At 38.1% G+C, this 12,758-nt stretch overlaps 1 protein-coding gene across 6 annotated transcripts in view; it reads left to right on the top strand.

Annotated features, from left to right (window-relative positions):
- The window catches only part of USP8 (ubiquitin specific peptidase 8), a 74,795-nt gene that overhangs the window by 25,126 nt on the left and 36,911 nt on the right, over positions 1–12,758 (top strand). For 3 of the 6 annotated variants that reach the window (XM_073304029.1, XM_073304027.1, XM_073304028.1), the window contains exons 11-20: positions 130–708; positions 2,488–2,562; positions 3,282–3,362; positions 3,745–4,007; positions 4,841–5,053; positions 5,825–6,035; positions 7,684–7,920; positions 8,471–8,613; positions 9,050–9,182; positions 9,500–12,153. In XM_073304029.1, the coding sequence (XP_073160130.1) occupies positions 130–708; positions 2,488–2,562; positions 3,282–3,362; positions 3,745–4,007; positions 4,841–5,053; positions 5,825–6,035; positions 7,684–7,920; positions 8,471–8,613; positions 9,050–9,182; positions 9,500–9,685 (2,121 nt within the window). In that variant the 3' untranslated portion in view covers positions 9,686–12,153. Of the gene's footprint in view, positions 1–129; positions 709–2,487; positions 2,563–3,281; positions 3,363–3,744; positions 4,008–4,840; positions 5,054–5,824; positions 6,036–7,683; positions 7,921–8,470; positions 8,614–9,049; positions 9,183–9,499; positions 12,154–12,758 lie in introns of those variants that run through there. The other 3 variants (XM_073304030.1, XM_073304031.1, XM_073304032.1) reach the window with 3 other exon arrangements.

Genomic DNA, 12,758 nt, shown 5'->3' with positions numbered 1-12,758 from the left:
CCAAAGGCAGTTTAGTTAAAGAAAGCAGTGTTGCTAGAGGATCCTAGTGCTATGTGATATTAGGGACTATAATAAATGTTTCTAGTTAACATTTTATTCTCATTTTATACTTCATTTTTATTATTCCAGATTGATCGTACTAAAAAGCCTTCAGCAAAATTTCTTGATGATGTTAATAGTCCAAAATCTGAAGCTACAACTCTTGACAAACATCCTATTCAGAATGGAAGAATGATTCCAGACCGTTCCACAAAGCCACCGTTTGATGCAAAGGCCATGCTGACAGAAGAAGAGAAAAGCCGTATACACGCAGAAACGGCTTCCCTGTTGGAGAAGAGCAAACGGGAAAAAGAATTGCGGGAAAGACAACAAGAGAAACAAAGAGAGAAGCTCAAATTGGAGAAGCAGGAACAGGAAGAAAAGGAGAACCGAGAAAAGCTACAGCAAGCAAAAGAAGAGAGAGAGAGGAGACTGCAGGAAGATCAGGCAATTAGGGAACAAAAGGAAAAGGAAGAACAAGAGAGAGCACGCAAAGAAGTATTAGAAGCAAAAAGACAAAATAAAACTGAGCACGAAAACACTGCTGCAAAAAACCCTGAGCTTGATAAAGTATCTGCGGACGAAAGAGAAAAGGGGATTCAAACACCAGAAATGCAGAGGCGTGCGTTAGGAGATACATCTGTGACAGGGGTGTCAGTCTCAAGCAAGGTTAGTAAAGGAGCAGTTCAACAGCCACAAAATGAAAATAGAGTAATCGCTTGGCACAGTTTTGTCAGTGTGTATCAGATTGCTTGCATTGGGAAAATACCAGTGCCGAGGTATTTAACTGCAAGTAAATTTTGTTTGGGTTTTGTTTGGGGCCTGACATTTTGATTTAAAACTAGAGGAAAAACTCAAAACAAACCCCAAAGGGGCAGATCCTCATTCCCACTGAAATCCCTGCTGATATAGAGCCAATGGAACTGACTCGTGTTCTGTCTATCCTTTCATCCCCAGCACAGAGGGCATTTCAGAGGCATGGTGGCAATCTACTCTGTTATACCAATCCTCTGTTGTAACTTGTGCTGGGGAAGGACAGAATCACAGAGCCGTAATTGGTACCCAAATGCCCCAGGTTAGACAGAAGTCTTGCAGGAGAGGATAAACGTCATAGTATCGTTAACGAGTGTGGGAAGGACAAGTCGTCTATTACCCCCATCCAGTGTTTTGTTTGAGAGCAGGTCTGCTCCCCACTCTCATATCTTCTAGCATCATATCTCCTTCCTTTATCCCACTAAAGCCTGAACAAAGTGAACAAGATCAGTCACGTTTACCTGTGACGGGTTGGGTCACAGAGACCCCCTGGGGACTGCCACCTGGTGTGCTGAGACTACCTCGGAGCCCGATTTCCCTGGCAGCTTGGGGCTCGGTCTGGAGTCCCAAGTTGGCTGGGGAAAAGGGCTCCGAGGTAGTCTCAGCACACCAGGTGGCAGTCCCCAGGGGATTTCTGTGACCCAGCCCGTCACGCTATCCTCCTGTGGTCGTAAAATAGAATCGGCTAATCGGAAGATCTGAAGAAATAGTTCACCGCAGGTTAATAGCCACATTTACAGCTTGAAAATGCACCATAAAAAGATGTTGAAATTTTCTCTAACCTTCAGCTCAGGGGAGTGGAATTCATGCCTAACATCAGTGATATTAACGCAAAGGAAGTCTTTAATCTTGCAGAAGCTCCATAAACTCAGATGAACAAATCAAGTGTCTTTTAATTTTGACATACATTTTGCGCAACTCTAATAACTGTGGGATGTTAGAAGTAAACATTTCTACTTTATAGAGAAATATAAAAAACCCTACTTGTAAACTTTCTGTACCATATTAAATGTATGCAATTAGTCCATCAAATCCCTTTTTGTTTATCCTTTTGTCTTTATCAGTATCGTGAAGGTGTGCTAGCAGCTCCATAATTAGACTTGCACCATGATTTTGTCTTAGATGGGACAAGAAGCAATGGGCTTAAATTGCAGCAAGGGCGATTTAGGTTGGACATTAGGAAAAACTTCTTAATTGTCAGGGTAGTTTGGCAATGGAACAGATTGCCTGGGAAGGTTGTGGAATCTCCATCATTGGAGGTTTTTTAAGAGCAGGTTAGACAAACACCTGTCAGGAATGGTCTAGTTATTACATAGTCCTGCCGTGAGTACAGGGGACTGGAGTAGATGACCTATTGAGGTTCTTTCCAGTCCTACACTTCTATGATTCTCTGTTTCATGCTTTGTACGGAATATATCGTAATTATATGACAGGAATGAATATGGGGGTTCCAGGGTGCTGATCTGAGGTACCGAGTGCCACAGTATGTGCCTGTTGTGGTCACGGAAACAAGCTGAGGTTTACCCAACAGTCTTTTACTATAGTATAATCTGCTTTCGCGAAGTGCCACTCACTCAGCGACACTCAGTAATTCCATAGGAAAATTGAAAGTCTCTTTTCAAAATTTTTTTACAGCATACTGGGGTTCAAGGACAACCAGAAAGTGGAGCTCAAAGAGAGGATACTGAACAAGATACTGAAAGACTTAAAGTAAATACCAACATATCGTATGTAGCTGAAAGAAACCCAGAGCAGATGTCATATCATTGTAAATTTTATATCGTGTTAAATTCCACCTCATTTATTTTTAAGATCTTCTCTTTAGGAGGAATCTGTGCAGTGTTCTGCAGCTGTTTGTGTTACTTTACATACATTTTTCATTTTGTCCTGTAAAAAGGAAAACACATTTAAGACTTTCAAGTGAAAGTACTTTATATCTCCTCTGGGATTAACAAGAGTTTGTCTTTTTATATTTATTTATTTAGTCATCCCACTGTTTTCCTTTTTTTCCTTTTTGTGGTGGAGTTTTTGTTTGATTTTGTGGGGAGGGAAAGAGTCATTCATAAATATTTCCTGAGAACACACAAACACACACATCCCTAAAGTGATTTTGATAATAAAGGAATTGGAGAATCAAATTGTTTTATATGTGCAATTAGATGGATTTTAATTATTTTGGTGTGTGACAATGAATGTCATTCATTTAGATCAATTGATGCTGAATAATAGAAACATACTATCAGTTTTCTGCCCTAGACAAAAAAAAATCCAAATTTCTACTTAGAACACTAGTGGTTCTTATTGAATTGTTCTATGTGTAACCTTTTAGCTAGATGGAGAATTTACAGAATACTAAAGACAAACTAGACATGCTGCTCTGCATAACAATAACTTCATGTGCCTTTGTATTTCAATTTTATTATATTTAGTCCCAGCGAGAGCCATTGATGAGAGCACGAAGTGAGGAAATGGGAAGGATAGTACCAGGATTGCCTGCAGGCTGGGCAAAGGTAATTATAATTTCCAAAAATCTAGACAGTTAAGTCACCTATCTGGAATGTGGTAATGGCTTTTATTTGCACATTCATTATAAAATAGATTTGGGTTGACTTTTTTTCCCCTCTTTAAATTTCTCCGTGATTGTTCTTATTTTCTAAACTTTAAGATTATTGTTAATGAAATGACTGGAGCTTTGTCAGCAATATTTAATACATACTTTGGGAAGAATTATGCTATTCACTAGATATTGAGATCGAGTCACATTACTGTAATCTGCGATCTTTTCATATTAGAATTATTCTGGCCAGTGTTTTTAGTAGTTTAATCATATTAACCAACTAGTCTATTGAGAGATTTTACTCAGTTTTTAAACTTTAATTTTTGTCACCCAAGTTTCTGGATCCAATCACTGGGACCTTTCGTTATTACCATTCACCAACAAATACTGTTCAGATGTATCCCCCGGAAATGGCTCCTTCATCCACCCCTCCATCCACTCCACCAACTCATAAAGGCAAGCCACAGGTGACTACTGAACGGGACAGAGAACACTCCAAATTGAAGCGATCCTACTCTTCACCAGATATAACCCAAGCCATTCAGGAGGAAGAGAAGAAAAAAATTCCTGTAACTCCTGCAATCAGTCGTGAAAATAAGTATGTCTGATAAATTAAGTCAAAACATCACAGCTGGTTCAATATTATAGGGTCTCAAGTTTGCCCACCTGAATTGTATTAACTCTTTACCATTGGTTTATATGGAATGTTTCTGATAGACTTAAACTACATAGCTGCAAAGCTCAAAGCAGAACACAGTAGACAGTAATCTCCATTGAACAGTGATTTCTCCTTGTTTACTAACGGTAACAAATAGAGATTTTAGAGTGTTGGTAAATGCTGACTTTTAAATGGCAGCCATTTGTTTGTCTGCGTGCTATTAGGCCTTAGGCTGCTGTTTATTGTGGAATGAAAAGATTTTCCATTTCTAAATTATATTAAGTTTAATTCCTTGACCCCACAGTTTGCAAACGTTGATCTAGTCTATTCCTGTGCATCACTGCAGGCCAGTATTTATATATTGCTACAGAATCTCCCATGATTCCCTTGTCTAGTCTTGAATACCTTAAATGATGGCATTTTATGGCTTCCTCCAGGAGGATATTTTATTTCCTAGTGATGAGGGTGGGTCTGTTGATATTCTATGTGCTTTGAGCATACGGCTCTTCATCTCCAGCCAAGGACAGTTATCTCTTCAGGGCTAGTCAACACTACTTGGTTGGAGAAGTCTGTTAAATGACATGAGGCACACTGTTTAACTCCAAGGGCTAAAACTCACTGCCTTCTCAGAGCTCCCAACTTGTTCTGACTTACGATATGAGGGAAGGATATGGTGTCCACATGCAGAACAGAACGTTATGATAGGCCATAAGGCAAGTGTAGTAATAAGAATAGAAAACTCCAGTTTGCTAACAACAGTTTCTTCCTTACAGACCAGTATATTACACTAAAGCTGAAATCTCAAGGCTCTCTGCACCACAGATTCGTAATCTCAACCCTGTGTTTGGGGGATTGGGACCAGCTCTCACAGGGCTTCGTAATTTAGGGAACACTTGCTATATGAACTCCATATTGCAGTGTCTCTGCAATGCACCACTTCTGGTTGATTATTTCAATAGAAATTTGTATCAAGATGACATTAACAGGTAATAAATATTCTTATTCTATCTTGGATTATTTTAATTAATCCATGGCCAAATTCAGAATGTGTATTTACCACTGTTACTATTTTTCGTTCAAAACATATAAAATGGGGCCATTATGTTTTTAAAACCTCAGTCATATTAAAAGTAACAGATGTTAGAGTATACATTTGTGAGGGTATTTCAAACGTTTGGATATCTGATAGCGTGCTTTGCCAGGGAAACTCTTTATATTGCACCCACCATCTCGGTGCCTGGGCGTATTGCAGAGATTAAAAAGAGAAAGTCTTGCTAACAGTTGGTACAAATCAGAGAAGTGGAAAATCGCTGCATCTACCTCCAATGAACCCTCTGGCTGTGGAATTAAACAGCAAAATATCAAAGTAAATAGAAGTTTTAACTGCTTCAAGCTGGTGTACTTAAACTGTATCACATAAAAAGAAAAGGAGGACTTGTGGCACCTTAGAGACTAACAAACATATTTGAGCATAAGCTTTCGTGAGCTACACCTCACTTCATCGGATGCCCAAATACCTTTGTTAGTCTAAGGTGCCACAAGTGCCATTTGTGTGTGTGTGTGTGTGTGTGTGTGTGTGTGTGTGTAAAGTTGAACATATGCATGAGGGTTTGCAGGATCAAGACATAAGTGATTGTCTAATCTTGGGAAAATTTACTTCATTTTCACACAATCATGGATTAAAAAAAGAGAAATTAATACTTTGTCTTGTTTTAATGGCTTAATATAATACTCAGTATTTCTATTTAACTGTGTAGGTTAAACCTCTTGGGGCATAAAGGCGAAGTGGCAGAAGAGTTTGGCATCATAATGAAAGCATTGTGGACAGGACAATACCGATATGTCAGTCCAAAAGATTTTAAAATTACAATTGGGAAGATCAATGACCAATTTTCAGGATACAGTCAGCAAGACTCCCAAGAATTGCTCTTGTTTTTAATGGATGGACTGCATGAAGACCTAAATAAAGTAAGTAATTCCCTGCTGATAAATCACACATCTCAGTCAGATTGTAGAACAGAAATATAAAATGTTTACTTGAGTTTAGTAGCAGAAGTTTTGTGCTATTATGAAGATGGAAATAAGTGGTACAATATAAGGACCCGATTGAAAAATGTCTATGTATGCAGTTGCATACCTACTTTGTGCACACAGGGCTCAAATTCTCTGCTGTGCTGAATTTACACTTGACTCAGGGGTGGGTGTATGTGTACGTGTGGTTTGTTTTTTTTTTTCCTCAAAGCCACCTTTCCCATCCCCTGATCTTGGGCTGCCCAAGCTGTGTCCCGCCACACCTCCTGTATAGAGCATATGGAACAGGCGGTGTAGAGTCAGCTATGCTAGCTTTGTGCTATTAAGAACTTCCTTGTATCGGGGGGAATCTTGAGCTGTCCTGTTAGGGGTAGCTTTTTGGCTGCTTTAGGGCAAAGTAGCTGGAGGAGAAGCCAAGAATTGAGCCTAAAGATACCGCAATTGAGAGGTTAAATGGGTAATTAGACACACAAATGGCCATTTAGATGTGCGATTTGCACATTGTTACCTATGTGTAGCATGAGCCCATTTTTAATTTTAAGAAGAGTGTTTCAATGATTTCAAAATGGTGATCTCTCTACGGGCCTTATTTGATTAAAGCAAAGTCCTTTGAAAAATTTTGTCTTTTCTCACACTTAAAAAGGATATTGTTTAAGATAATTATGGACCATTATCTTTTTTTATCCTTACACTTGTTTTTTCCTGAGTTAAACGTATAATAAAGCCAGCAATACAGTAATATGTATTCAGATGTTTCTTCATTTTAAAGGGTTGTCTTCAGTCTGTCTTTTTTCCTTATTTTTACCACCTATTTTATGGCCCATTAGGAAGTAAGTAAATTGCAGCATAATACTTGTTCCTTTGTGTCTAGTGATGTTTATACATTCTCCATGTCATGATCATGAATTAAACTACTTTACCTCATTTTAAATATTAAATATTAAATTTAAATTTAAATATTTAAAATAATTAATATATCTGTTTTCAGAATTTTGTTGTTGTATTTAAATCTATATGTCTCCCACACCACACCCCACACAGACATTGGAGGCATAGCTTGCCAGAAAGGCAAGACATTTTCATGCAATAAATAATGGCTTTTGGGGGAAAAGATGACTTGTTGCTCCCAACGGGATTCCATCACAGTTGATATTGTGATAATGATAAATGGGGATGGTGTGAATCTTTTTAAAGTATATAAACCGGAGTGTTTCAAATATATTATCTGTACGGCAAATGATTTGTGCAAGAAGCCTTCAGTAAATTCCTGAAATACAGGTGGTTAATTGTCTAAATCAACTCGTGGTAATAGTGAAGCATGTGCTGCCATTGCTTATGGGATGTTTTATAGATGGCAGTAAAATGAGGTGTGAAATCCTAACTACAGTGTGTATCCTGTGTACCTGTAGGAAGTACTAAAGAGGACCGCACAGAAATATGATTCGATAACAATTATGTAGCTTGTTGACAAGTTTAAAAATTTTTGCATAGTATATAAAACCTTATCATACAACTTCACTTCTTTATACTTACATATAAAATGATGCTATATGGTGATAAGATATTTTAATTTTATAATATACAGGCTGACAATCGGAAGAGGTATAAGGAAGAAAATAATGATCATATTGATGACTTCAAAGCAGCAGATCTAGCCTGGCACAAACACAAGCAGCTCAATGAATCTATTGTTGTGGCACTTTTTCAAGGCCAGTTCAAATCCACAGTGCAATGTCTTACGTGTCACAAAAAGTCCCGAACATTTGAGGCTTTCATGTATTTGTCATTGCCACTTGCATCCACTAGTAAATGTACACTACAGGTAAGTTAGTAATAGAGAGAGAATATGTGCTTTTACTGCAATAAAATAATTACTCTTCAGGTTTTTTGTATGGTGCTACTTTTGCTTTAGCCTTTTTGGTTGGGGGTATGTCAATATGGCCAGTGTAACTTGCTCTAGGATGAACCATGCTATATACGGTTGTCTTTTTCTTTTTTTAATTTGTTTTGTAATCCTCCCCAATCAATTAATCATTTTTACGTATATGACTACACTGACAGATGTAGGTGCCTTTTGTGCTACTGTAGTTTAAACAACTTTTTTGTAGTAACTAAACTCTTTATTGCAGGTCATAGTAGGATACTTGGTTTTGTTTTTTTTTAAACGAAAGCAGTAGCTTCATTTAGAAACATTACTATCTATGGAGTAAAAGTTATTTTTGTGAATAGATTCATGAACTAAAGTCTCCTAATTATTCTTATGAAACATGGTGCACATGTTGCTCCTGTACAATAGCAGACAAATGTTTGAGCTACATCTTTATTTTTATAAACACCAGGCTTTTAAGTGTGTTTTCTATGTTTTGTCCTAGGAATGCCTTAGATTATTCTCCAAAGAGGAGAAACTTACAGATAACAACAGGTTTTACTGTAGCCATTGCAAAACACGAAGGGATTCTTTGAAAAAATTAGAGATTTGGAAATTGCCACCAGTTCTTCTGGTGCACTTGAAACGGTAAGTTGTGAAGATGTATCTATAAATACAGTTAACTTGGACTTAATGGAGGCTTTAGGGGTAGTAAAGAAATGGACATTTTTTTAAAAATACAGAACGTTATACAAACAATCTGAGCCCATGGATAGCAAGAATTTCCATCTAGTTGTCATCTGCTTCCTATTTTCATAGGCCCCCATCCTGGAAACACTCATACGAGTTGCCCCATTGAGTTCAGTATGTAAAGTTACACACACACGTAAGTTTTTGCAGTAGTGCAGCCTTAAATTGTAAGGTAGCCCTGACACACTGCTTAGCTGTGAAATTTACTCTTCGTTCTTATTTAGCTCAGATCCCAGTTAAAATTAGTGAGTAAGAAATAATTACAAACATGGACTCAACTTGGAACATCTCTTGAACCATTGCTCTGGCTAGTGCTGATTTGTGCTCTCTCTAGATTCTCGTATGATGGAAGGTGGAAGCAAAAGCTACAGACATCTGTAGATTTCCCTTTGGAAAGTCTTGACCTGTCACACTATGTTATTGGTCCAAAGAGTAATTTGAAGAGATACAATCTATTTTCAGTATCGGTAAGTAACCACAGCCAACTTTAAAACTTAGCTGTACATCCATCTTGTTTAAAAACCGTTTATCTGTATGTCCAGTATTACAAGTATCACTTTGAGTCACGTGGGTTTCTAGGCCTCCTGCCTGGATACAAATTAGAAAAAAAGGAGAGTGAGTCTAAGATTTACTGCAGTGGGATTTCATGTTGGTCAAAATATGGCATTCAAGTTTATTATTCTAGCTAAAGGCAGAAGTGGTAGCAAAGCACAGATCATGAATCAGGCTCTTGCCAAAAAGAAGTATTGTTTTAATCTCTCTCCACGTTTTCTCCCCCCCACAGAATCATTATGGAGGGTTGGATGGAGGGCACTACACAGCTTACTGCAGAAATGCTACAAAACAGCGCTGGTATAAGTTTGATGATCATGAAGTATCTGATATCTCAGCATCCTCTGTGAAGTCCTCAGCTGCATATATTCTCTTTTACACTTCTTTTGAACTGCGAGCAGCAGATATAGCCACATAAAGTGTTTGGAGTGAAGAAAATTGGTTCTCTTTATAAATGTACAACACAGGTATTGAACTGCATATTAATATGCAAAACAGGAACAAATATATAGTCAGTTAGGGAAAGGTTGCAGCAGCTTTTCTGCAACAGGATCTTTCTGGTTGTGCTATTGTTTAAGACAGAAGACTGATTGATAATGCTTTTGGTAATAGCAACTTCTATGAAACCATAACAACAAGCATACTTAAGTTACAGCTTATTTCAAAACTATATTTTTAGTCTGCTCCAAAATGAAATTCTAGTTTAATTAGCAAGTAGGTTTAAATGTCCTAAAAAATCCCACAGCATATTTTGATTTGTCTTCTTTTCTATCACTGTTATGGCCTTTTCACATTTCTAACCTTAAGCTCGATTCTACTGTGAATACTCTAGAATGATGGAAACAGTTAGGAATGTAAGTGTACATATTGATTGCATACTTGCACATCAGAGCTATGTATATAATAAAATGTGGTCCTTTTGTGAAAATCTCTAGAACTCAGAGGATTGCTTTTATTTGCCAGTTCTAAATAACTGCAATACTTTAGGTGTAGAAAAAGCAGAGCTGTATTTTTCTGTTAGCTTTTGTGAATATTTCTGCATTTAAAATTACTTTTAAAGAAATGAGATTTTCTTTAATTTTTTAATACAAGATTTAATGTACACATGCTTTAAGAATATTAACAAATGATTTAAAATACACTATCCTGTTAAATGTTTGTTTGGGGGATTTGGTGGTTTTTTTGTACATCTACAAAATTTGATTAAGTGAAAATCCCTGTGGGATTATACATGGCAACATTTTTCACAGAGTTCAGGCAGCTCCACGTGGAAGGACAACCATCGGCTAGGAGTGAATTAGTGTAGGAGCTATTTTGGTTCAGTTCTACACATTTCCATTATCTGGCAACAGTTCATAGTTTCCACTCCTGACTTGCATTGGTCCTTGGAAGTCTCAGGCCTCTGCAGTGAGCTTTTATCAGTGTGTCACTCTGGTTTGTTTAAGGGCAGGTTTCACTCTTGTCCAAAAGTTAGGGAGCCGTAGCACGTGAACTCATCCCAGAAGCGAACACAGCAGCACCGTACTAGGGAGTACCATACTCTTAAAGTGACTTACCTGTTGATGAGGTGGTAAAAACTTCAAAGAGAGTAAGGGATAAACTGGTGCCCTGGTCAACATTGCCTTTGTCAGTAAAAAGTGGTGGCAATGACTCAGGCTGTTTGAGAGTGAACCAGGGAAACACAATTTTACGAATGCTAAAGTACTGTCTACACTGCATTTGGCAAGCTGAACTCTGCCTTAACATTTTTTCATGAGTAACTTCACATATGCACCTGCAGAATGCAATGTTAAATCAAGCACCAAAAACCCAGGCAATGCAGAATTAAGGTTGAAAACTGACTTAATTGTGCCTTCACCCTGGGTACAATTTCATAAGGTATAAAAGATCACCTGCATAAGATCATCACAGAGGGTTCTTTTGCTAAATCCAGCATAGGAGACCTCCTTCAGTCAGCATTAGCAAAGGGTGATTGCCCTAAGGAGAGGCAGTTAGTGTTTTCCTCCAGCCAAGCTAGTTAAGCTTTAATTGCTTGTTTCTCCTGTTTGTGCCCTGTCAGAACAGCATCAAGCACAGACATGGCATGAATGCTATCTCTCCTGCCCTAATGCTGAGACAGCCTCCAATTACTTAACTTTGCTCCAAGATGCAACATTTGAACATCCTCCTTCTAAGCTCTTAGCAGAATAACAGAAGTCTTGAGGCAAACAGGGATCCAGAGTAGAGAGAAGGGCTTTGTTTCAGTTGGTCAGATGCTACCCTACTCATGCTCCTGCCTCTCACTTGATGCAAATTGGATGCCGGATGCCATCCTGTCACAGGCGCTACTGTGCGCTTTAATTTTATACAGTGCTGAGATATTACACTGACGGTGGGCTGTGTGGACGCCCTATGTTCTGCTGCAACTTAAATTATTCCAGCACCATGAAATACCCTTCATTTCATGCCTTCCTACCCGCTCCAGAAGATTTTTCCACCTCGCAAGGTATAAGCATTAATGGAATATGAATTCAATGAAAATTACCTCAATTATCTCTATAGAATATGAAATAGTGAGAATACTAGGGGACCGTGGTGATCTGTACTCAAAGACAACAACTATGCTAGAGAGTGATAGTGTGGGACTTCCATACAAGTTCTTTGCATTGTGTTTAAAGGCACATTCTCAATAACAAATGCCTCTGTCAAACTTACATACTTGCTCCCACTGTACTAGTCTGCAAGTGTTGGTATTTCACCTGACATGACCACAGAGAGACTGAAATCTTATCTATCATGACAATGTCTTCCATATTTAACTTCTGTGCTATTAAACCTCTGTGAATAAGCATATTAATAGCAAAACCCAGTAATAATAATAAATAAATATTCACATTTTAAAATGTTCATAGTCAGGCTTCATCATTTACAACCAGTGATGAATGGGGAAGTTCAGAGCACTGCAACCATCTAAATCCCTCTAGCCACAGCTCCAGAAAGACAACACAGCGTGTGTTCACATGTGGAAGACTTCCTTCACACCTACAGGGCTAGAAACTATTTTAAAACAAAGTTTAAATTTTGCATAAATTGGGGAGAGGGAGGCATCTAGACCACAGAGTCTGTGCCCCAACATTAACTATTGAGCCATTGGAGTTTTCCATTAAATATACCAGTTAGCTGGAATTAGGTTATTTTAACATTTTTATTTTGAATGTAGCTTGGAACACTTCACTCTGTTTTCCAGTGGCGGGGGGAAAGCATGGAGATAGCAATAATAAATCTAGGCAAGAGGCCGTAGTAAAAACATTCTTGTCAGTTCGATGCTTGGTTTAGGCAGGGGCTTCTGTGGGGGGTTATTTTTATTATTTTCCTTTTGATAAAGTGCAACTAGCTCTATAAAAAAAGAATACGTACCACTCCAGTACAACCAAGATGCTTCTCCCCAGATCAGCTGCTGCATTCATGCTTTTTATGCAAAACCCAAAGCAAGAAAAAAAGCAGCAGGTGCA

This window comes from Lepidochelys kempii, chromosome 10, assembly GCF_965140265.1.
Source record: "Lepidochelys kempii isolate rLepKem1 chromosome 10, rLepKem1.hap2, whole genome shotgun sequence".
Taxonomy (NCBI): Eukaryota; Metazoa; Chordata; order Testudines; family Cheloniidae; genus Lepidochelys; species Lepidochelys kempii.
This window is presented reverse-complemented; position numbering and strand designations above follow the sequence as displayed.